General features: G+C 38.3%; 1 protein-coding gene across 2 annotated transcripts in view; it reads left to right on the top strand.

The window, feature by feature from the left end:
* Window positions 1-25,081, top strand: part of LOC754542 (SUN domain-containing ossification factor) — a 49,975-nt gene that overhangs the window by 20,077 nt on the left and 4,817 nt on the right. The window contains exons 5-17 of one of the 2 annotated variants that reach the window (XM_001186094.4): window positions 401-490; window positions 10,607-10,723; window positions 11,934-12,817; window positions 13,398-13,584; window positions 14,281-14,388; window positions 15,009-15,173; window positions 15,904-15,977; window positions 17,304-17,493; window positions 19,422-20,693; window positions 21,216-21,303; window positions 21,838-21,942; window positions 22,463-22,739; window positions 23,035-23,096. In XM_001186094.4, coding sequence (XP_001186094.3) covers window positions 401-490; window positions 10,607-10,723; window positions 11,934-12,817; window positions 13,398-13,584; window positions 14,281-14,388; window positions 15,009-15,173; window positions 15,904-15,977; window positions 17,304-17,493; window positions 19,422-20,693; window positions 21,216-21,303; window positions 21,838-21,942; window positions 22,463-22,739; window positions 23,035-23,096 — 3,619 coding nt within the window. The remainder of the gene's footprint in view (window positions 1-400; window positions 491-10,606; window positions 10,724-11,933; window positions 12,818-13,397; window positions 13,585-14,280; window positions 14,389-15,008; window positions 15,174-15,903; window positions 15,978-17,303; window positions 17,494-19,421; window positions 20,694-21,215; window positions 21,304-21,837; window positions 21,943-22,462; window positions 22,740-23,034; window positions 23,097-25,081) is intronic. The other variant, XM_030998240.1, reaches the window with a different exon arrangement.

Here is a 25,081-nt window from a genome sequence, read left to right as displayed (position 1 = left end):
TATATGGGGGCATCTTGTGTGGTCTCATTGTATGATTCGTGAGTAACACCAACTGCTTTGAGTCTATAGTTACAGTAAGAGTTCTGTAGGAAACCTCTACTTTGATACATTGTTCATACAAATTAATCAATTGGAGACTATAAAAGGATAATAAAGAAAAAATGGAAAGGGTTGTGGAAAGCAAAAAATATGGATATTAGCTTTTCATATTCAACAATATGAACTAATGATGTCATGAATTGCATTACAGTTTTTAAAATTTATAATTCATTAATAATTTTCTATGTCCTTTTTTTCATTTTCCACTTCCATCCAAGTAACTTTTAATCAATGGTCATTATCGATATTTTGAAAAAGTGTGAGCTTCTTAAAAAGTCATTCTCACTTACCTTTTTTTAAGTGTCAAAGATGCGGTTAAAGAAGGGAACGATGGATTGTTAGAAAGTGATGAGGGAACAGAGAGATCACCTATCGATGAAGATATAATAAGGTAAGATAGATCCCAGTGCTTATATTCATTGTGAAGTACCTTTGCTTAACACAAGTACATGTAGATCTGTCTTAATAGACCTGCTTGATAGAACAATGAGAGAGAGAGAGAGAGAGAGAGAGAGATTTTTGAAGTCTCTATACCTCTAAATATAAAAAGGTTGCTATTTGTTATTAATATGATAAGGTTCTAAGCTTATTTCCTCTGCATACAGGAAACATTGCAATTATCATGCTCTCACAGGGCTTTTGAATGGGCTTTCATCGAAAGGGTGCGGTGCGGTGCGGTGCGGCGCGGTGTGGTGTGCTCAACGCACCCATTCGATAAAAGAGGGGGGGCTTTTCTCGAAAGGGTGCGTTGAGAGCGGAGTACCGTTTTAACACACCCTTTCGATAAAAGCGGGGGGGCTTTTCTCGAAAGGGTGTGTCGACTAGTCTTTCGCATCAGTCGTTTAAAATGAGGATCTGGGACAGAAGGTATATAGTTGCCAATTTAAGTATATCGAAAATGTATTAAATAAAATGGAATGGTCTTGATTACAGAGTGGTCTCTAACGTTATTACTATGTTGATGGGGGAGACAGAGAGAAGGAAAAAAGGGAAAGGGAAAGGGAAGATAAAAGGAAATAAAGAAGAATAAGAAGAAAAGAGGGAAACGGGGGGGGGGGGGGGGGCGAAGGGCTCTTGCCTCCTCCTCATCCCCCCCCCCCCCCACCAAAAAATAAATAAGAGAGAGAGAGAGAAGGGAAAGGGAAAGGGAAAGAAAATATAAAAGGAAAGAAAGAAGAGGAAGAAGGAAAGAAGAAAAGATTGAAACGGGGGTGAAGGGCTCTTGCCCTCCCCCTCCCCCCCCCCCCCCCGCCAAAAAAAAATAAGAGAGAGAGAGAGAGAGTGAAGGGAGAGGGAAAGAAAATATAAAAGGAAAGAAAGAAGAGGAAGAAGAAGAAAAGAGGGAAACGGGGGAAGGGCGGAGGACTCTTGCCCCCCCCCCCCCCCCCCCCCCCGCCAAAAAATAAATCAGAGAGAGAGAGAGAAGGGAAAGGGAAAGAAAATATAAAAGGAAAGAAAGAAGAGGAATAAGAAGGAAAGAGGAAAACGTGGGAAGGGCGAAGGGCTCTTGCCTCCTCCCTCCCCACCCCCCTTCCGCCAAAAAAATAAATAAGAGAGAGAGAGAGAGAAGGGAGAGGGAAAGAAAATCTAAACGGAAAGAAAGAAGAGGAAAAAGAATGAGAAAAGAGGGAAACGGGAGCGAAGGGCTCTTGCCTCCCCTCCCCCCCCCCCCCCCCCCCCAAAAAATAAATAAGAGAGAGAGAGAGAGAGAGAGAAGGAAAGGGAAAGAGAAGATAAAAAGAAAGAAAGAAGAGGAAGAAGAATTTGTGTCCTGCCAGTGTCACAAATAGATATAAAAATATGCTCATCTGACGATAATTTGATGTATAAAACCCCTCACCTTCTTGGGGCTCCGCCCCTTGGATCCAATACCAATTTGTGTCCTGCCAGTGTCACAAATAGATATAAAAATATGCTCATCTGACCGTTACTTATTGCCCAAAACCCCTGAGCTTCCGGGGGCTCTACCCCCTTGACCCCACACCAATTCGTGACCCCTGTGTCACAAATAAGGTATAAAATAATAATAATTTAATGTACAAAACTCCTGAGCTTCTGGGGGCTCTGCCCCCTGGACCCAACACCAAATTGTGTCCTGCCACTGTCACAAATAAGGTATAAAATTATGCTCATCCGACATTAATTTTGATGTTTAATACCCCTGAGCTTCTGAAAAAAATGTGTAAAAAACACGTTAATTTTACCGTTTTGGGGAGATAGGCCCCCCCCCCCTTCCTGGCGTTCAAGGGGGGGGGGGGTAAGATTTTTCAAATTTTCGAGGGCCCCCAAAAAAGATTAGTGCTCTCTAGTAATTTCGCGACTACTCCGGAACCGCGGCAGATATAAAGTTTTTCTTTCGAGTCTTACGCATCTTTTGAAACATTTTTTTGTTGAAAATTGGACGTATAGTTGGGGAGTCACGTGACCTTTTGTTTTTGCATGTCGGCCCTAAAATCGCTCATTTTTATGATTTATGTACCAAACATAGGGAAATACCAATTATTCCTTTAAAAAAAGAGAAAACATTGGTTATTTGGTCTTGTTTTCAAGTTAATGTGTTTGTTTTTGGGTCAAAATAGTTGAATTGTAGTTAGAAATGAAATAAAACAACAAAAACAATATAATACATAAATACAAATTATCAAAACAAGAGATAACATAGGGATAAACTGGCTCTTCCAACTTTGTTATCGTATTATTATTCTAACGGATATATGTAGTAAAAAAGAACGCTTGAATATGAATTATATATGATTTATGGGTAAAAATGTGAATTCTCTGACCTTGTTTGCATAAATTACCATAAATATGCAAATGAGTGAATTTTTCAAAAAATTGAAATTACCATAGTTTTTTATACACTTCACTTGACATGCATGCACATTTTCGCAGCGATCGGCCGTGAAACGGCCGAGATCTGAGGGGGGGGGGGGGACCCCCCCCCCCCACCCTCAAGTCTACTGAAAAAAAGTATGACTTAAATCATCTCTCTCATCATTATACCGCTAAAATATTCATGTTTTTAATATTATTTATTATCCTTCCATTAAACAAGTTCATAGAGAAAATACTTATCTCTCTGCAACATTAAAAAAGAATCTTCATTAATATGTCTTAATTTGTATTGATAGTCTTGTGGTCGCCAACAGTGGCGTAGGTAGGGGCGTCTCCAAAGGGGGGTGTGGGGGTGCGACACCCCCCCCCCCCCCCACCTGTCAGGATATTGTCGGTAAAATTGCGCTGCCGTCGGGAAAAAAGAGAAAAGGAGGAGGGGAAAAAAGAGGGAAAGGAAAAGAAAAAGAAAGAAAGAGAAAAACGAAAAAGAGGGAGAATAGGAAAGAAAGACAAAGAAAAAAAAAAAAGGAGGCAAGAGCCCTTTGCCCCCGTTTCCCTCTTTTCTTCTTCTTCCTCTTCTTTCTTTCCTTTTATCTTCTCTTTCCCTTTCCTTCTCTCTCTCTCTCTTATTTATTTTTTGGCGGGGGGGGGGGGGGGAGGAGGCAACAGCCCTTCGCCCCCGTTTCCCTCTTTTCTTCTTATTCTTCTTCCTCTTCTTTCTTTCCTTTTATATTTTCTTTCCCTCTCCCTTCCCTCTCCCTCTCTTATTTATTTTTTGGCGGGAGGGGGGGGGAGGTAAGAGCCTTTTGCCCTTCCCCCCGTTTCCCTCTTTTCTTATTCTTTTTCCTTTTATTTCTTTCCTTTTATATTTTCTTTCCCTCTCCCTTCCCTCTCCCTCTCTTATTTATTTTTTGGCGGGAGGGGGGGGGGGGAGGTAAGAGCCTTTTGCCCTTCCCCCGTTTCCCTCTTTTCTTATTCTTTTTCCTCTTCTTTCTTTCCTTTTATATTTTCTTTCCCTCTCCCTTCCCTCTCCCTCTCTTATTTATTTTTTTGGCGGGAGGGGGGAGGCAAGAGCCCTTCGCCCCCGTTTCCCTCTTTTCTTCTTCTTCCTCTTCTTTCTTTCCTTTTATCTTCTCTTTCCCTTTCCTTTCTCTCTCTCTCTCTTATTTATTTTTTTGGCGGGGGGGGGGGACAAGAGCCCTTCGCCCCCGTTTCCTTCTACTTCCTCTTCTTTCTTTCCTTTTATCTTCTCTTTCCCTTTCCCTTTCCCTTCTCTCTCTATCTCTTATTTTTTTTGGCGGGGGGTGGGGAGGGAGGAGGCAAGAGCCCTTCGCCCTTCCCACGTTTCCCTCTTTCCTTCTTATCCCTTTTCTTTCTTTCCTTTTATCTTCTCTTTCCCTTTCCCTTTCCCTTTCCCTTCTCTCTCTCTCTCTTATTTATTTTTGGCGGGGGTGGGGGGGGGGGGGGGAGGAGGCAAGAGCCCTTCGCCCTTCCCCCGTTTCCCTCTTTCCTTCTTATTCCTCTTTTTTTTCCCTTTCCCTTCTCTCTCTCTTATTTATTTTTTTGGCGGGGGGGGGGGGGGGGGGGTAAGAGCCTTTCGCCCTTCCCCCGTTTCCCTCTTTCCTTCTTCCTCTTCTTTCTTTCCTTTTATATTTTCTTTCCCTTTCCCTTTCCCTTCTCTCTCTCTCTTATTTATTTTTTTGGCGGGGTGGGGGGGGGGGGTTGAGGAGGCAAGAGCCCTTCGCCCCCCCCCCCCCAGTTTCCCTCTTTTCTTCTTATTCTTCTTTCTTTCCTTTTATCTTCCCTATCTCTAATTTCCCTTTTTTTTTCCTTCTCTCTGTCTCCCCCATCAACACGTAAATATTCATAATTGAATGACACACGCCCTTAAAACTAAAACAACAACAACAACAACCATTCCATTTTATTTAATACTTTTTCGATATACTTAAATTGGCAACTATTACCTTCTGTCCCAGATCCTCATTTTAAACGACTGATGCGAAAGACTAGTCGACGCACCCTTTCGAGAAAAGCCCCCCCGCTTTTATCGAAAGGGTGTGTTAAAACGGTACTCCGCTCTCAACGCACCCTTTCGAGAAAAGGCCCCCCTCTTTTATCGAATGGGTGCGTTGAGCACACCACACCGCGCCGCACCGCACCGCACCCTTTCGATGAAAGCCTTTTGAATGATAGTGTTCAAGAAACATTTGTATACAGGTGGTACTCTGAAAATATTTATTGTCACTAAAAGTCTCATATTACATCTACAGTACATGATTGAGATTTATATGACAATCAAAATCCCTATATATTTAATCATATTATGATTAAATAGTTTTCAAAACATCTCCCTTGTCTTTCAGCTATGTTAGGGAAAGTTGGTGAATAAGAGGGCCTTATGCTTGGGTCATTCTACCTTGAATTTGCCCAAATAGGATTCTCTTTCATATTTTCCTATGAGTGTATTAATTACCAACAATTATTTAGCTCTGTATGTTAAGGGTTCCATGTCGCTTTTATTTTAAAATGTGAGCATTGAATATTCCTTCTATAAAGAGATATTGTAAGTTTAGATACATTTACAATAAACATTAAAGTGAAAAATGAGTAGGCTAATCAATGCATCCGTTTTTATATAGAGGTGTCGTGGTCGATTGGATATGTCACTAGACTGTGGATCACAAGGTCCGCGGTTCGGGTTCCGCCGCGGCAAAAATGTCCTTTGGCAAGCCATTAATCTACATTTTCCACACTCGACCCAGGTCCTTGACATGCAGTGTGCGCTGATAACGACTGCGGGAGGTAAAGCTAGGGTAATAATTTCCAAAGCTCTTTGGAAGCGCATAGGGAATTAATATGCGCTATACTAGAACAGAATATTGTTAACTGTAGGCGTATGCATTCACAAGAAATAGGGCCCTCACAAAAGCCAAGTTGGGACAGTGCAAGTATTGTGTTATCATTTATTTTCTTCATACTCTGTAAACCTTCAACTATAGAATGCTAAGTACATTTTTAAGGTTGATTTTGTAAATTCCAGCTGTTTTGGTGATTGGTAGTAGCCTGTAACATGAATCAGGATCTGATTTATTATGCAATGCTAAGCAGCTGTTATAGCCATTTCAACAGCTTACCTTGTTTCAGTTACTCTATTGCCATACACCTTTGATAGATTTACACATTATTTTTCAAGTTTGACTGGCAAACCCCTGTAGCGGAAAGAATAGCAATTGCTTAATAATCAAGAGTAATGGATTAACATCTGTTACTGTGTCGTCACAATATGATTGGCATTTAATTGGAACTGATGCAGCTACATGTAGGTGCAGTGTAATTCAGTCTAATTCACAATGAAGGGAAAAACAATTATGTACATACTTTAAATTGGCCTAAGTGCAAATTTTTATAATTGGTTTTTTTCATAGAGGGGAGAGGGGTTCTTTCTATATTCAATGAATATGGTCGAATCCGAAGTACTTGAGTAAATAGCATGTACATAGTTACATGTATATTTCTGTACATATGATTCATGTGTATGTGTGTGTTGACAAATATGGATTGCACAATACACAGGTTAAGTTATGGTAGGAAAATGGATGAAACATAATTTCTGTTCAACATGACCTACCAATATGAAATACATGTCACGCATCATATGCTACAAATATGAACTGAGACTTGTTTGCTCTTCATTCAAATCAGTTTTTGTCCCCTCTAGACTGTAATCAGTCTACGGTTTGTCATGAAAATCATTGTTTTCAAGTACGAGCATACTCAATTGATGATGATATAATGTTAAAGGTACATTTTGCAGCCAACATCAAATTCTCTGTAGAACTTTGCAAGAATTATGAATATGTCACGTTTGTCCTATTTGTGAAATTTAAATATGAGCGTGTTCTTTTATTCAAATTATGCAAGGAAGCCATTAGCTTTCTAGAGTTCACTGTCAGACACTATTGAGTGGCTGACTGCCTTCTTTTTCTTTGGTAATAACATACATGTACATAAAATGAGCTGTAACAGGTGCATGAGCATTTGTCTACATCAATAACCCACTACAAAATAAATGGCCAAAATCAAACTGATCGAATCTTTGCGCAGCACAAAACATACAACAATTTGGTACCAGGGTCCGAAAATCAGTCTATTACTTAAGTGATTGCAGTCATTTAAGTCGATTTGACAACTAATGGTCGTAATATTCCCACTAAAAGCCATTTTCAAGTTGTTATTTAGTATTGGTCCTCATCATGCAAACACACTGCTAGAACTACCAGCATATATCTGCTTCCTCTACCTCAAGCTAACTAGTATGATGAAAGGATTACAAATATGTGGAGCATGCATGCTAGCCAGGGCCTGATAATAGATTATGCATACATCACTATAGAGTACCAAAGCTGTGACGTCATAAAAATCTATTTTTAGAATTTCTCAATTTTTTCTTCATTTTCCGAAAGAGCATAAAAAATAATGTCTGAATGTCGAAAACCAATTGAATATGTTAAGTATTGGCTGAGATATGACCATCTGAATAAATATATTTCCTATAGGAACTCAGTGTTATATGCTGTTGTTGTTGTAAATTGTTGTTGTTTTCCTTCCACTGATCTTTCCCAGACTTGTTCTGTTGGAAAGGAGTAGGGTGGGCTTTGAAGTGTTTTCCTGACATTTTATTTTTCCTTCCCCCTTTTCCTGACAGTGTCATTCATTCAACAGAGATTGAGTAATTTCAGATGTGGTAATTAACCCAACATTTGCTCTTGCTTTACAACTACACTGTATATAGGCTCTGCACGTTATAGGTTCTGCACGTTATTTTGTCAAAGATGTCGGTTTAACAGGGTTTTAGTTGAGTTTTTGCAAAGTTTAAGGTGAGGATTAGAATCATGTCAACATGAAAGAAATTTCTCAGTTCCGCTTAATGGCTAGATTCTTTTCAGCTATTTATTTTCCTTTAACAGTAGTTAGTAATTTGGTAGTAGAATGAAAAGCTTGACACTCTGTGTTCCATTAATCGGTGGACCAGTACAGTATAACCAAGTTTGTCTTATCTACCTTGATATGGTCAAAGTGTCTGGTCACTGTTTGAAGTTAGGAATTTAGTTAAAATGTAGGAAATTTACCACAGAGCATTTGTCGCCCAGAGTGTGTATTGTAGAAACAAGGGCAGCATAGGGATCAGCATGGTTTCATACCATGGATCTTTCAGATGCAAGCTAGACCACTGTCTGTTACCTGCCAATACTACCTTTATAAACCTTTTGAAATAAATATAGCTCTTCACAGTTACAAAATGAAATTCATTCTTGTATTCGATATATCTGGGCCCTCTGCATGTATTGCCAGGCTAGTAAGTCCTCTCTATGTAAAGACATTGCCAGTCAGAGTCTGAAGCTAGATGGGTAATATTAACAATGTATGAAATGATATGAGTTATAAAAAAAACCTTCTGGCTTAAAACCCACAATATTTGCTCTATCAATCATTAGCAATCTAATGCATTAATATTGATTGAACTCAAAGTCATTATAAATGCATATTTACATAAATGTCACCCCTTGCATGCTTTCCCACATACTGTATTGTGAGCGTAAATTGTTTGACAAGGTATAAAACAATTAAGTGATGTGGATATTTTACATTATATTGTCTGGTTTCTTGCTATTCATTTCATTTGTTCATTTATTTCCATCTTCATATAAGATTATATGCCTTATCTTGTAATAGAGTCATTATAATGACTCTATTACAAGATAAGGCATATGATTTTTATCAGTTCTTTAAAATGAACCATAACCATGGTTGCTGGTAGATAGCCAGATGTGTTTTGAGCTCTGTGTACAACCTCTATTATCATACTTTTTATATGTTTTTTTTTATTTCTCGAGCTTTACAAGATGAGGAAGAACAATGTCAATATTTTATAAATTTGATAGAGCCCATGTTGGTCAGTAACAAGGAGGATGCTGCCAACCAAAAGTGTGACATTGTCAATTGTTTTGAATAACCTAAGTAAAAATGTGCAGAATAGGAAGTGGACCTACAGGTATTACATTCTCTTGACCATTTGTATGTGCTTCTGACATACCAAATTCATATATTATTTGCTCAATAAGGCAATTATGCAAGTAGTTACATGTATGCCTATGCACCAACCCAGTTATGACAGAGCTTGGTAGGGGAAAGGGGTGGTACGTGGGAGGGGGGGGGGGTCAGGAATGCAGAACAAAACTTTGGTGTTTGTGCTGTTTTGTAGTGATCCTTACTCATTACTTATAATCTATTGAATAAACTTTTATTACAGTTGCCCCCATACAGAAATAAGAATTTTAATTTCCTTAAAAGTGAAATACTGTTTGTATACTGTGATGTACGTCAGCTACATTTGTATGTACGAAGATAACAATGAAATTAAAGGAATGTACCTGTACTTGTACCAGTACTAGTACTTGAGCATGTTATTTTCAACAAGTTTAAATTAATTGTGAATGATGTTTGATTTTGTTGTTTTAAGGGATTGAAAAAAAGGGAATGTCCACACACAAAAATTGATTGCATTTATTGAATACGATTTAAAAACTATTAGGAGACACATCAATAAAGATGATCTGTTACTGTAACATGTTTATGATGTGTTCTGGACTCTCAGAGCCACTTGTTGCACTTGTTAAGTGAAACTACAGTATGAGAAAACAAAATAACTGAGGAAATGTGTATGGTTCTGACTTGAAGTACATTTCACAGTTTGACATCCATCATTCACAGACACAGTTCATCTAGACTTGCAGAATACATGTAGTTTGTAGTATTTCACTTCAAATCTTAATATTTCTTCACTTCTAAGTCGTACATATTTCAAGTATAACATGAATTTTCTAATGTATTAAGACTTGGCCATATGTTGTTTATGAGATCTCTTTGCATATCAGCTCACGGTCACTGAAATATATGTATTGTGAATTGCAAATTATGCAAATCGTTTTCATTTTACTGTGGTTAACATTGGATCAGATTGTTTTAACTTAAACTTTATAAATGTGAAAGATGGCCATAATGTCTCTAAATCTAAATCCTAAATATATCTGCTTGTAAGATACCAGCATAACCAAACTGTAATTCAATGTTAACCACAATTCTTTATTAGCCACATAACAGTTATCTATCAGAGATATTGGAAATCATATTAATTTATTCTTGAAATCATGATCTACCTTCACATTTTATAGTTGTAGAATGTCTTAAAAGGATGCAATGAAGTGGGATGCATGGGACAAGAAATTGATTGAAAAGACCAGTTGATGGCTATTATGTGAGGACAGAGGACACTGTAAGAAAAATAAAAACAAAAATATAAGTATGGATTTATAATGCTACAGTGTGGAAAGCCTCCTTATATGTGTACTCTATCTGTAATTTGACTACACTCATTTTACAGAAGGGATCCTATTATCTACCAGGACAAATAGGCCTACATGTTCAAAAACTGTTGAAAGACACTTGAAAGTTAGAGATAAAACTTGAAGTTTATTCTGGGCCACTTGTTGCACTTCTGGCTATTTGTTGATAGTGAATGAACACAAAATGTAAGAATAAAACAATAAAGAAATATTGGTCTGGTTCCAGATGAATACTTCACATCTGTTTTCATGTCTTGGTTTTGCAGAGAAAAAGACCCCAGCTTATCAGACGGTGAACCTAGCCATGACATTGACCCAACACCTGTTAACATTGATACAGAAAGGTCATCTGAGGTCAAACTGCATCAACATGATACATCAGGGTAAGTTATCATTGCACAGGGTGCTACTTCTGCAGTCTGTATTTTGATATTCTTTGCATTTTGAAATATCTTGCAAATGCAGGTCATTGTTAGCTAACAATGTGTATTCTGGTTGATTTAAAGCTACATGCATGTGTGCAGAACTCTGTTTATGCAAGGACAGAGATAAAGTTAATCTTGAGCTTTAGTATGGGAATCGTGTGTGGAGAGAACATGGCCATAATTCATTCAGAATTGTTTATCCTGCAGTACAGTGTAGATTGATTGTTTGAACCAGTAAATAAAAACAAAATCATGAAAACTTCCTGGAAATCATCTTCAATAAAAACCAAATCTCTCATTTGCAGGTAGTGACTATTAAGAACATGGTGTTGGGCCTACTTACCTCGATTTCTTTATCTTTCTATGCTCATTACTCACCCCCTATACATTTTTTACCAAAATCATTATATACATTTTGTTCGATTCTGTGAGAATTTATTTTTACCAGAACTCAAGCTTATCTTTAATGTTGCAGATATCGTTTTGTTACTTATCTACATAAATATGAAACCTGACATTCTGACAACTCCTTTTCCCTAATTCTTTATTTTCTCAACCTGCATGTATTTCTTTTGAAATAATTTAATGTTTATATACAAGTGCTGAGGTAAAATTACTAATGTCAACTCCTTATACTCTTGCCCATTCTTTCAAAGCAAGCAACCCATATACTTAGGAGAGAATGTGAAAAATGATATTAAATTTGACTTCTCCCTTTTAATTTCAACCATAATGATAATAATAATAGCTCACATTTATAATGCACCTACCGTAATTAACGGTGTATTAACTGCACTTTTTAAGTTTTGATTTATGCCCCTCCACCTGGTGCTATACCCGGCAATGTTTCCCAGCTCGGTAATCGGTGTGTTGACTCACCACTCGGAAACTAGAACAACACTCAAATTTGTCTGTCATCTTGGTTTGAAAGTAATCTTTCTGATAGATTTCAATATGTAGTTGATAATAATAATTCCTCCAATTTTTTTTCTATTACATGGCATACCACAAGGTTCTATCTTTTTCTTCTTTTTTTTTTAGGGCGAAAAAGAGGGGTGCGGTTACGGTAATACTTTGTTTCTAGGCGCAGCACATAGAAGTGTTACTATTTCAAAATAATTGTAATTATCTTCAGTTCATGCTCAATATCTCCTCCTTCACCTTGCAGGCCTGATAATGAAAGCAACACCAAAGATGCTGTGGATGATCTCCAACAACAAACACATGTCGTTCAAGAAGAGGCAGAGGAACATAACAACATTGCTTTAGATTCTGATAAAATGGACAAAAATGAAACATCAAGTTTAGATCTAGATGCCGATCCAGATCCAAATCAAGCATCCAAACCTGAAGAAGAATCAATAGATGCCATGATAGAGCTGGATCAGGATGAATTAGATGATATCAAGACAGAGCTGGTCAATAAAATTTCAGAAGAAGAAGTAACAAATGCATCAGCAGATGTGTCTGAACTGAACTCTGAACTGCATAGTGATGATGAGAAACTGGAAGATACAAGCAAGGGTGAAGAGAAGGATATATTAAAAGAACAGTTAAGTACAGAAGCCCTTGGAGAAAAAGGTGACATCAAAACAACAGAGGATGGTGAAGATAAAGGAAAAGAGACATCAACGGTTGATCAGCAGATAGACATTGTAGATGAGAAGGTCAAGAGAAAAGATGAAGAGAAGCACAAAACACAGAGGAAAGGGGATGAAAAAGAAAAAGAGAAGGAAACAGAAGGAGAAAAGGTTGAAGGAGCAAAAGAAACAAAGGAAGAAATAGTTGAAAAAGAAGAAAAAGAGAGGGAAACAAAGGATGAGGAAGATGAAAGAATAAAGCAAGATCAAGAGGAGAAGAAGGACGTAGAGGCAAAGCCTAAAGTGGAGTCTGATGATGAGGAGGTCAAACCTAAAGAAGACGGTACCGAGGAAGAGACAAAGTCTAATGTGACAGACACTGTTGTAATCAAAACTGAGGAGATGCCATCGTATGATGAGTGGAGGGAGAAGAAGTTACAGCAAGCTCAAGAAGACTTTGATAGAGAATTGGGTAGGTCCTTTTTTTTATTTCTTATTCATTAAATCATTCAGTCTGATTTGAGAACAATACTCCATATCCTATGCCTGAAAGAATGTGGGAAGTTTCTTGACACAAGTCATGAATGAAAAGGGCTTAACATTTAGCTTGACTTGCACAAACTTTGAAACGCAACCATTCATAAAACAGACAACCTCATGAACATTTACTGTATATGTACATGTAATATAAGCAAATTATATTCATGTATAAAAACTAGCTACATATGACCCGTAGCAATATTGAAATCAAAAGTATTTTTCTTGAGCTGAATAAGTTATTACTCATTTATTCTACTTTACAAGTCATGATAATGATTACGATGATGTTGTTGATGGTGATGGTGATGTTGATGGTGATGAGGATGATGGTGATGGTGATGGTGATGGTGATGATGATGATAATGACAATGGTGATAATGATGATGATGATGATGATGATGATGATGATGACGATGACGATGATGACAACGACGACGATGATGATGATGACAGTGACGATGATGATTATTAAATGGTAAAAATTAAGAAAAGCTCACTTTAATTCTGCACAGGCCAAGGTGAGCGGAACCCTGTTCCATCTCCAAAGTTCAATTTGAATGAAAACAGTAAGAACCATGCATCAGCTGACTGTGGTTCCAAGATCCTAGGAACCAATCCTGATGCCCAGAGTGCTTCTGCTATTCTCAACAGTAATAGGGATATCTATATGATTAACCCTTGCTCTGCCAAAAGCATCTGGTATGTATTCATGGAATTCCATAATATCTCACTCACACCACTCAACCAAAGCAAAACTGACTGATAATGAAAAAAACTATATGATATTTGAGATAATGTAATTTTTCTTTTTTGGTTTAGTGTTGGTCTGGTATCTGTTCCATAAATGTGACTGAAGCATAAGAAAGCCCCTTTTATGGGATTTCAGTACATCATTATAGTCAAATTTGCATTTATTCTCCTAATGTATGCCTTAAATTGACTTACCATTTATTTAAGAACTGTACCGTAATTAGTGTCTATCTTGGTATATGAATCTTTTTAACTGTTGTTTAATGTAGATTTCTGGACTTGGTATCAAAGCTCAGTAGTATGCAGAATTATCAAAAGGTGGAAGCAATGTGTGCAATGTATGTGTTAATTATGATATTTTGTTCCAAAATTTCTTTCTCTCTCTCGCTCCCCCTCCCTCTCCCTGGCCCTGCCTCTCTCTCTCTCTCACTCCCCCTCTCTCTCCCTGGCCTTTCCTCTTTCTCTCTCTCGCTCCCCTTTCTCTCCCTGGCCTTGCCTCTTTCTCCCTTTCTCTCTCTCTCTCTATGTACCCCCTCTCTCTCTCCCTTTCTATATATCTCTCTCTATATATATCTCTCTCTCTCTCCCTCTCTCTCTCTCTCTCTCTCTCCCTCCCTCTCTCTTTCTCTCTGTCTCTCTCACCAGGTTTATTGTAGAGTTGTGTGAGCCCATCCAAGTAAAGTTGATAGAGCTTGCCAACTATGAGCTTTTCTCATGTGTTCCTGAAAGCTTCAGAGTTTCTATCAGTGACAGGTGAGTTATTTCAAAGATCTAGAACTTGACAAATGAGTAACTTGTAAAACTGGAGAGTTTTGCAAGTAGAAAAGTTTGAAGAATTTGTTGAGGGGTCCAAATTTGTAAAAGGTTTTCATTCCTTAAAAACATGTGGTCTCATAGTAGATCACAGAAAATTGTGTATTTTGATGACTAAAAGCCACAAACAGCAGGTTGTTTAAAATGTTCATTTAAACATTAATGAGAGTGTACAAGTAGGGTACTGATGATGCTTCACAAATGAAAGAAAAAGTGACAGTCCTTGTGTTGCCGTGGGAAAGAATGTCTTGAAAAATGTCAAATTGAAGTTCTCTTTCCTTTTAATCAATGAGAGATCCAATTATTCATCAGCTTAGTTGTATAGCTGGTATTTAGGTAAAGAGTATTGTTTATCCAATTATCAGTGTTTGAAGACATGTATTGTTAATTTTAAGGGATGAAAAATAAATGCGAGCACCATGATTTTCAGAATAAATTCCTTGAAAGCAATTGGTATCTGAGTAATTAGGAATGAACTAACAGTGATAAGTATCATTAAACCGCCCTGCATTTTGCTTTCTTTTTCTTTCTCCCTTCTTCTTTCTTTTGTTTTTCATCAGGTACCCTGTGAGAGAATGGCATCAACTGGGTATTTTCGTAGCTCGAGATGAGAGGTCTCTTCAGAACTTTCCTCTCAATGAAGAAACCATGTTTGCTAAGTACATGAAGATTGAGATGCTTACTTTCTTTGGCTCAGAACATTTTTGTCCTCTTAGTGTACTCAGGTCAGTCTCTAATTAACCATCAGTTCAATCCTTTCAATCCTTCTATCTACCTATCTTTGGTAAAACATAATAATCTTTTAAAGTCCGCTTCAAATTTTATTAAGTTAAACCGAAAAAGGAAATTCTTTTTGCCTAATTGATCATGAGCCTGGCAGCCACTGAGCAGCGCAAGGTCGACGTTGCTCTATCCCTTATTGTTGAACGCCAAACAAGGTAGCAGCAACTCTCATCTTTTAACGCCTTTTGGTATGACGTGGCCGGGGTTCGAACTCACGACCTCCCGGTTGTGAGGCGGACGCTCTACTGACTGAGCCAACACACCGGTATGGTAGAGGAAATAGATACATCATAGATTCAAATGCTATCCTTTGGTTTCCTTCTTGTAAGATGTTGCACATTAGTTTAGGGTTTCTGAGGGAGTTTTCTTTAACTGTGTATTCACCATGGACCAACAATTCCAAACTGCTTCATTGCTTGAGTATAATGTTCCAGACACGGCATCTATGTGACATAGGTTGGCCCTGATGGGCAAGTGTTTGTTTATTAGTCTATCAAAGCAGATAATTAATTGTATAAATCAAATAAGAGCATTGAACAGAGACAAGAAGCTTTATATATATCGCATTAAGGATATTAAATTGCAGAAAGATATAGAAAGTCCATACAAAACAAATAACCAATAAAAAATGAATGACATATTCATAATTTGCTTGTCTTTTCATTTATTTAGGGTGTTTGGTACAAGCATGGTGGAGGAAATAGATGATGCAGAGGGAGTCAACTCAGGGACTCCAACAGAACAAGGTAAGAGACTTTGTTTATATTAAAGGTATCGTCTCTTTGAGAGCCAGAAGGGTGGCAAAGTATAGTTATTTTGCCCTTCTATAGAATGGTGAAGTGTGACGTCATCAAAAATCTATTTTTAGAATTTCTCAATTTTTTCTTCATATTCCGAAAGAACATCAAAAATAATGTTCAAATGTCGTGAACCAATTGAATATGTTAAGTATTGGCTGAGATATGGCCATCTGAATGAATATATGTCCTATGGGAACTCAGTGTTATATGCTCTGGCTCCTAACCATTAGGAGCCAGAGCATATAACACTGAGTTCCTATGGGGAGTATATTTATTCAGATGGTCATATCTCAGCCAATACTTAACATATTCAATTGATTTTCGACATTTGGACATTATTTTTCATGTTCTCTCGCAATATGAAGAAAAAATTGAGAAATTCTAAAAATAGATTTTTGATGACGTCACAGCTTCGGTACTCTATTTACACACATGCCTCTTTAGACCATTACAATAAGCCAGTTCACGGTTGCAGTCTGAACATGAGCAGATAAAGGTCATTGCAGAACAAATTGTGAAATACAAGGAGACAAAATACTGGATACATGCTCATGAAGTTATGTATTCATTATTCATTTATGCACTACATGATACACAGGTGGAAGTATTCTTTGAAAAGGGGAAACAAAGGCTATTTATGTAGCACCTCCATCACTGTAGGAGTGATTATTTCAAAATGTACAAAGTGGGACCTCTTCATGTTTGAAGATCTGTGGATATTCGGGGTCAGTGCAGTAATGTGCTATCCGTGAACTGGTCTGTTATTGTAGTGGCATGTAAAGCAGGTATCATGATCTTCTACCCTCTCACTGCATAGTAAGTTGGATGATACTCCTCACATTTATATTGAAGGCAGACCAAATTATAGAAAGTTTTAGAACAATATAGGCATGAACTCATGAAAAACATTTTCTCAATTTAAATTCCATTTTCAATTTCACGTCCAGATAGTTTTTCTTTTTATTTAGAATAATTGATGATGCACTTTGTACTGTTCCATCAGAGCACATTTGTCTCATTGAAAAAAATGCTAGAATGACTAACAAATTTATTTTTATGACCAAGTATTTTTCATTATTGTTTTGTGATTATTCTTGCCTTCTGTCATGTTGTGTTGTATTACAGATTACTGTTTTGATAATGAAGTCAAACTGCACTTCCATTAGAGAGATTCTCTCACATCTGTCCTTCAATCTGTCTGTGACACCAAACCCTTCATAACAACATTTGTTCTCAATATGAATGAAATATCATTTAATGACTTTCCCTTAGATGTGCTGCCTGTCCATCCAACACCATTAGCTGAAGATCTAAAGGGGAATGGTATACTAGAAAATGCTAAGGATGCTATCTTCAAGCTTGCAGAGAAAGCTGCCAAAGTTTTAACAGGGTCCAAGTCAGATACAGATGCTTACACTGATAACATGACTGATGGTGCTACAGATGAGATATTGATGGAGAGGTGCGTATACCTAAAATTCCATTATGTTGTTGTTGTTGTTGTTTAGGTTAATAGGCGTTTATCATTTAGGAGTGAATATCTTCGCCTGTCTGTTATGATTTTTTTTCTTTTCAAATTAGATTTCATTTTTTGAATATATAGATTTGAATTATTTGGATTTTTAAACTTTGTATTTAATGTTGAAGAGGTCAGTGGCTGCCGAGCAAAAGGCATATCGGCTTTCTTTGGACGTCCAAGGACCAACCCGGACACGCTACGTTGTGACAAGTTTCTCAACTCAGCCAAATTGTTAGCCTGGCTCTCCGACGTCTGTTTTCTTTATAAGCTCTTTTAGCTCAGATGACACATGGGGAGAGAGCATTTGCCAAAAGGGTGTGTTGAAATAAAATCCTTGGTTCTACGTCCAAAGGCTAATCTAGAGTTGGTACCTCCAAGAATATTAAGCTGCCAACAATCGTTCACGTCTTTGTTCAGAGGATGGTTGCTCATACTCTTGATTTGTTTTCTTATTTTAATTGATACCATTTCAATCGCCCTGTCATTTTGTTTGTCTGCCTATCTTGGTGTTGGGGCAAAGGAGGATCTGTCTTTGAGAGTTGTCGATTTGGGGGGGGGGGGGGTGGGTGGTTTTGCTTTACTGTGTTTACAGAGGTTTGTGGATTATTGGAAGTTTTTACCTGGCATAGGGGCTTGCGCATGCATATTTTCTTTTTCTTCTTTCAATTTGCGAGCAGCTTGAGCATAGCTGAGATTATTTAGAATTTTTATCTTTTGTACTTCTTGTGTTTTTTGTGCTTGTTTGCATTCATTATATGCAGTGGAATGTTCATCTCCACAATTTACACATTTGGGTGTGTCCTTTTTTATGCAATCGTCAAAACTATGCTCCTCTCCACATCTCTGTCTCTGATTACAAACAGCAATGGTGTGGCCAATATCTTTGGCAGTTTAAACACCTGGGAACTGGAGGTATATGACTTTTATTTTTTGGAAGCAAAGAATGATGTATCCGGGAAGTTCTGTTGCTTCGAATGATAAAATTACACTGCGAGTTGGGACTACACATTCAATTCTTGAAATTCTTCCCTCTTTCGGTTTTTCCTTACTATTCTTTTCATGTTAACTAGGATTGTTAACTACCTTTTGACTCTTTAGTTCTGTTTCTATTTCTTTTACTGACATCTCGGTCGGTATATCTGATATAACACCCTTCTTCAGATCAAGTTTCATATTAGCCTTAAAGGCACACTGCCATACTTGTAGCTACTTGCTCCCTCTATATAGAAAACTTCCCGAATCGGTGCCTGTTGGTCCCCCATGATCCTCTTTTTCTTATGTTAAATGAGAGCTGAGTTAATGAGATAGCCACCTGTCACAGTGACCTTGATGGCTCTCTGTGTGGTCTAATCCCTTCTTGCCCAGTAGTGGTGATGGTCTTTAAACGGTACAGCGTTATCAATATTTTGTATTTCAGACAATTTCTTATGTTGTTTTGTGTTCACGCATTTGACGAGGATTCCATTCCGGGTGGACTTTATAAATTCTGGAATTCATTTTGATTGATTACCTTGGGCAAAGTCTTCAAATCTTAAACGTATTTAAAAAGTAGCAGTTTTTTTTTCTCTGCTTTTAGTGCTCTGAATAGATTTTTAGGTTTTTTTCTCCATAAATACTATATTTTTGAAGTATTTTCAATTTTAAACATTCTCAATTTTACATCAAGATAGATTACTAAAGGTATATACAACATTTTGGGGCTGTATTCAAAACATCAAAAGTTTGCGATTTGACAGTCCAGGGCAACTTGATTCAAATTTGTGTATTATGATATTCAGAAGAGTGCATCTAGTCAATACAAAGCAAATATTTGTCTGTATGAGGGATCAGTTCTTTTTAATTTGAGTTTCATGTTCTTTGTTCATTGACAGAAGCCTTCCTGATGACATAACAAAGGATGACACTCAAGACCCTGACAATGAGAACTTCAATGAAACTCACAATGACAAATGCAATGGACAAGATGTGTGCTTTCAGGAAAACTACTCCACTATGTCTCAACATTGCTGTCTTAGTCTCTTTGCCCAGACTGCTGGATCCATTCTCATATGTTGCAAGGCACTAAGACGAGGTCCTAAACCTATCAAACCAGAAGAAGAGACTGTAGAGGAGACAAGCAATCTCCTTTTGCCCAGTCAGTTACCCATGGAAGTGATTCAGACCAAGATAGAAAATACACAAGCAAAAATAGAGGGCAGTATTCGGACGTCTATTGTTTTAGAACCAACTCCACCTGAAATGTACCATGGAGAAGATGAAAAAATAGAAACCAGTTCTCCTCCTGTGCTTATCTTGTCAACAAAGACACCAACAGGTGCCACAAAGCCAAGTGAGACCCCACAGTCAGACATATTAGCAACAAGGACCAAGACTGAAGAGATACTGCATACACCAATAGAACAAACAAAGAAAGTCGTTGATGATGTTAGTGGTCAGACTGATAGCACTCATGAGGAAGGAAAAGAGAGCGAATCTGACATCATTGTTAAACCCATTCCGGCCCCACCGACTGTGGATTCTCTCAAAGAGGAAAGCACAAAAGAGAAAAGCAGTAGCATTGATGGGCATGATGTTGAACCTTCTGCAACTGAGCCAAGCAAATCAAATATAAATAAAGAAGATCTTGCTCCTCCAATCCAAACACTTAAGAGGTCTGAAAGAGAAGAAAATGAACAGCCTACAGGACAGACCTCAGAGAAAGATACTGCCAAAGCTAATGCTGCACAAGATGTGACCTCATCTAGCCAAAATGTATCAGAATCTGAAATTAATGGTAATGTCTCAGAACAACTTACGGATAAAGATCCCCAATCCACAGCTGATACCAAAGAACAAAATGGTGCAAATAAGAATGTTTCGAACAAATTACAAGAGCCAAAACTTGAGATGAATGAGTCAACAAAGGTCTCACCATCTAGCACACTTGGTGAGAAATCAACCACTGTGACTAATAACAGTAAATCTGCAACACCAGATGTAGGAAATGGGTCGTTCTCTCCAAGTGCTTCAAGTTTATCCGGGTTAGGCCCTCTTCCTCATGGAACCCAGAAGGAGTCAGTACTGATGAGACTCAACAACCGTATCAAGACACTGGAAATCAACATGTCACTCAGTGGATTATATCTAGAGGAACTCAGTCAAAGGTAGGATATCAAGATTTGTATAAGGCTTACAGTATGTTAAACTGGATATATCTTTACATTGCTGAAATTATTTGATTTGAAGGGGGGGGGGGAATGCTTTTGTTCTAGTATGCTAATGTTTTCCTTCTTGATAATTATAAGTTTTTAAATCACCTTGAAAATCTCTGAAATAATTGTCCTCCTAAAAATGTCCTCAAAAAAGTTAAACCACATGAACTGCTACTACCTTGAATACCGTCCTTCTATCACAGTCAGAATACATTTGTTGTATTTGAGTATTCTGACTGTGATAGAAGTACGGTATTAAAGGTAGGAGTAGTTCATTTTGTTTAACTTTTTTGATTACTGGTTAAACTGTACTGGAACAGTTTCGAATTTGAAAGTTAGGCTATTTTAGTTGTTTTTATTGCTATTGACTGGCATGTTGAGGCAGGTTTTTAAGTAGAAAAGACAAAAGTAGTAAAAGCTGGAATTATTTGCTTGGTCTCAGTAATTTTCAATATTGCTTTTATTTTGATGCAGGTATCGCAAGCAGATGGATGAAATGCAGAAAGCTTTTAATACAAAGATCAAGAGTGTACAAGAGAATGCCCAAAAGGCACAAGAAGTTGTAAGTACAGTGCCACCTTGCTTTCTCATATTCCATTCAGACAGTCAAAAATTATAATGATAAATAATTTATATGATGCTCAAGAAAGCAATTGAGAATCAAAAGAAAAGGATGGTATGCAAAATGTACTGTAAACTCAAACTGGTGTGCTGCACTGGTAATAAAGCATAGTATGAGATGATGTAAAGAAGATTATTAATAATGTCTGTATTGTATTACCTCTGGTATACTGTCCAGAATTTGGCACTTTTAATGGCTTGATTTCACCTGCCTGAACATTTTATATTAAATGCTGCAACTCCCAAAACCTTTATTCTTTGTAACATAAACCTATCTCAGTTTGTTGTTGTTTTTTTTCTTTTTTCTCTATGTGTTTTCATTTTATACATATCTGTAAAAAAGAAGAAGAAAGAATTGAGCATATATTATGAATGATTTTAAAATGTGACAACAAATTACTGTGTGGTTAGAATGCTTTATCCTTCAAAGTCAAACATAATTTATTTAAAAAGTTACACTGTGTTCCCATTGCAGAGACAGCAACAAACGGAATACATTCAGCAACTACAAAAGAGTTTGGAGAAACTGACAACAGACCATGAAAATGTTACACTCAGAATGGATGGAATACTGAGAGAGGTATGCCATTCTCTTCCTCTCTCTCTCTCTCTCTCTCCTTCTTCCTTAAATGCAGACTGTTGTATATTAAACATTAGACATTTAATTGTATGTTTGGAAGCCAGAAGCTTGTTAGTTTACCATCCTTCTGGCTCCCAACAGATGACATAATACTCAAAGTATTAAAATGCAATGCATAATATACAGTAGTCTTACGGTTGCACCATGAGAGAGAGAGGGGGGGGGAATTAGGGAGTCCTTAAAAGGAATGACGGTAATCTTTCTTCTTTGAGTGTTTGTGTAGTCGTGAAAAGCATTTTAGCTCTCTAAACAAGATGTGCTCCCAGATTTGTATGATGCATTTGGGAAACTTATGTCAGTTTTTGTAACTATAAAGGTGTGAACCTTCATTAGACTTCCTCTTAAAAATATGATGCGTAATCTGAATTATCGTCTGTGCACTTAATAGTTATTATTTGTGATAAAGGACACTTGTTTATATGCAAAGCTTTTTTTCAACTTTTATTATATTCTAAACTAGGTTGTGGAGCGTCATCTCTTCTTGATGTTATGTGAGGTTGTTGTCATGGTGATTCTCTTGACCTACTGTCTGAGAAGGTCCGCCTCCCAATCATCTCTCACCATCAATAGTCCTGTTGGCATGGCAACAAAGTCGAGCGGTAAGAAACCAATTGAGAGTGTTGGTAGGAGGAACTCTGATGGTCTGATCCATGTACCCATGAGGAATAAGATCACCTTGAGTCCTGGACTTGGGACGGAATTTGGCTTCATGAAGGATATCGCAAATTCCAAAACGGGTAAGAATATATTTCCTAAGAATTGATTCTCTTTAACTGCTTAATAGTCCTCAATCATAGCTAACATTTTATGATGGGAATTTGCTATCAGTGAAAGGTCTATGAAATCCCCAAAGAGCATATCGTCAGTTAAGAACATAATTTTTTTTCCTTCAAGTCATATATAACTGGTATGTCATAGCAATTACGTGTCCCAGTTATCAACACATAAATCTCTATTTAAGATAAAGAAGATGGAATTTATAAGGTTGTAGATAATCTAGCTGCTTTCCTGTCACTCATTCCCCATATACAGGTAGCTTAGATGATCTGCTGATCATTGGACCCACAACACCTCTCAGGGAGGCTCTAAGACAGGTATGGATAAGAGCTCGCTTCCTTCTAAATCAGTCATTTGCTTCCTCACTTACAAGGAACTGTTGATCACAAGTTACTATTAACATGATTTTTATGGTCATGCATGTAAATAGATTTTCAGCTCTGCAATTTTGAAGAATGATGTTGAAAAGAGGTTTGTATGTGCAAGCAAGAAATCACAAATAGTGAAGTACTCATTGTGGGTGGATTAAATGAATGATACGATACATGTATACAGTAGGTTTGCGGGTTGAGGAGTCCTGAAAAGGACTTTGACTTAGTAATCTTCTTGGGGGTGTGTAGTCCTGAAAAGGACTGGTGTTATCTTTCTTAGCATATAGTTCTAAGGAGAACTATAGCACTTGGAGAGGATGAGTGGCTCGACGTTTCGAACAGATTGACTATCCGTCGTCAGGAGTGGAGAATAGCTGGCGTGCGTGAGCTTGAGTCACCGGGGTGCGGACGTCAGGGAAAAATAGGTGACCGTGTGGGCTTGAGTCATCGGGGAGTGGGCATGGATGGTCGGCTGGTTCGTCTGACTGTCCGTCTGGGCTGGGGTCTCCAGGTTGCGGACTTAGGAGAGTTTCGAGTCGATGAGTGGGGTGTGCTGTCGGCGAGACGCTGTGTGTGTCCCCGGCGAAGGCGGCGTTGTAGTCTGTTGTCGTCTGCTGTGCATTGTAGCTGTAAGGCTGGCGGCTGCTTTGAGGGTTCGGCGGGTGGCGGTGGTTGATGTACGGGTGTCTGTCGGGCTGGTGAGGGTGGTGCTGGAGGTGGAGGTGGAGGAGGAGTGACCGGGTACTTGTTGATGAGGGGTTTCCAGATGTCGTTGATGTATAATCCTGAGTCTTGGGGCACAGTGTTGTGGTGGTGAATTTCGATGGCTTCTCGGATTCGGTGTGTATGCCAGTGCTTCATTATGGAAATGAGATGACTGTTATCCCATTCGATGGTGTGTTTGTGTTGCTGGGCGTGTTTGACGATGGCGGACTTGACGATGGCGGACTTATCCCAATTGCTGAATCTGAAGCTGGTTCTGTGCTCCTTGAGTCTTGTTTCCAGATTTCTCCCCGTTTCACCAATGTAGACTTTTCCACATTCGCCTGGTATTTTGTATACTCCAGCTTTCTTGTGGTTTGGATGCTTGTCTTTGTGGGAGTGGAGTATCGAATGGAGTTTGTTGGAGGAACTGTGTCGAACTTGGATGTCTGCTGCTTGAAGGATACATTGAATCTTGTGAGAGGCTTGACCGATATAGGGAAGAACAATAGTTTGCTTCGGTGGTGTAGCTGCGGGTTGGTTCTCTTCAGGGGTGGTGTTGGCTGCGGACTTGTTGGCGGGAGTCTTGGATTTGATCTTATGTCTTTGGTATTTGTTGATGCTAGTTAGGGCTGTGGTGACATGCTGGATTTCCTGGTCTAGATGGTCTGCATCGCTGAGTTGATGGGCTCGGCGGATGAGGGCGTTGGGGACTGATGGTAGTACGGGTGGATGGTGGAAGGATCTGTAGTGAAGATATCTATCGGTGTCTGTGGGTTTCCTGTAGACTTGATGAGCGGGCTTGCCGGATGGTGATTTGGTAAAGAGAACGTCTAGGAAGGGGATGCTGTTGTTTTGCTCGGTCTCCATGGTGAATTTGATGCTCGGGTGATGCTGGTTGATGTGGGCAAGAAAGTGGTCTAAGTCACGTCTACTATGTGGCCAGATGACGAATGTGTCGTCGACATATCAGAGCCAGAGAGAAGGGCGTTGTGAGAGAGTCTGGAGTGCCATTGTTTCGAATTGCTCCATGAAGATGTTTTCAGGACTCCTCAACCCTCTCTCTCTCTCTCTCACATGGTGCACCCGCAAACCTACTGTATATCTACATCACCATGCAAGCCAACACTTACAAGCAACGATACATGTAGTTTCACAGGAAACCCTTAAAATGTAACTGAACAATGTGATTGATATTCATAATTTATTACAAATACTCCTTTTGTATT

This window comes from Strongylocentrotus purpuratus, unplaced genomic scaffold (genome assembly GCF_000002235.5).
Source record: "Strongylocentrotus purpuratus isolate Spur 01 unplaced genomic scaffold, Spur_5.0 spur5_scaffold_4, whole genome shotgun sequence".
NCBI classification, from domain to species: Eukaryota; Metazoa; Echinodermata; class Echinoidea; order Camarodonta; family Strongylocentrotidae; genus Strongylocentrotus; species Strongylocentrotus purpuratus.
This window is presented reverse-complemented; position numbering and strand designations above follow the sequence as displayed.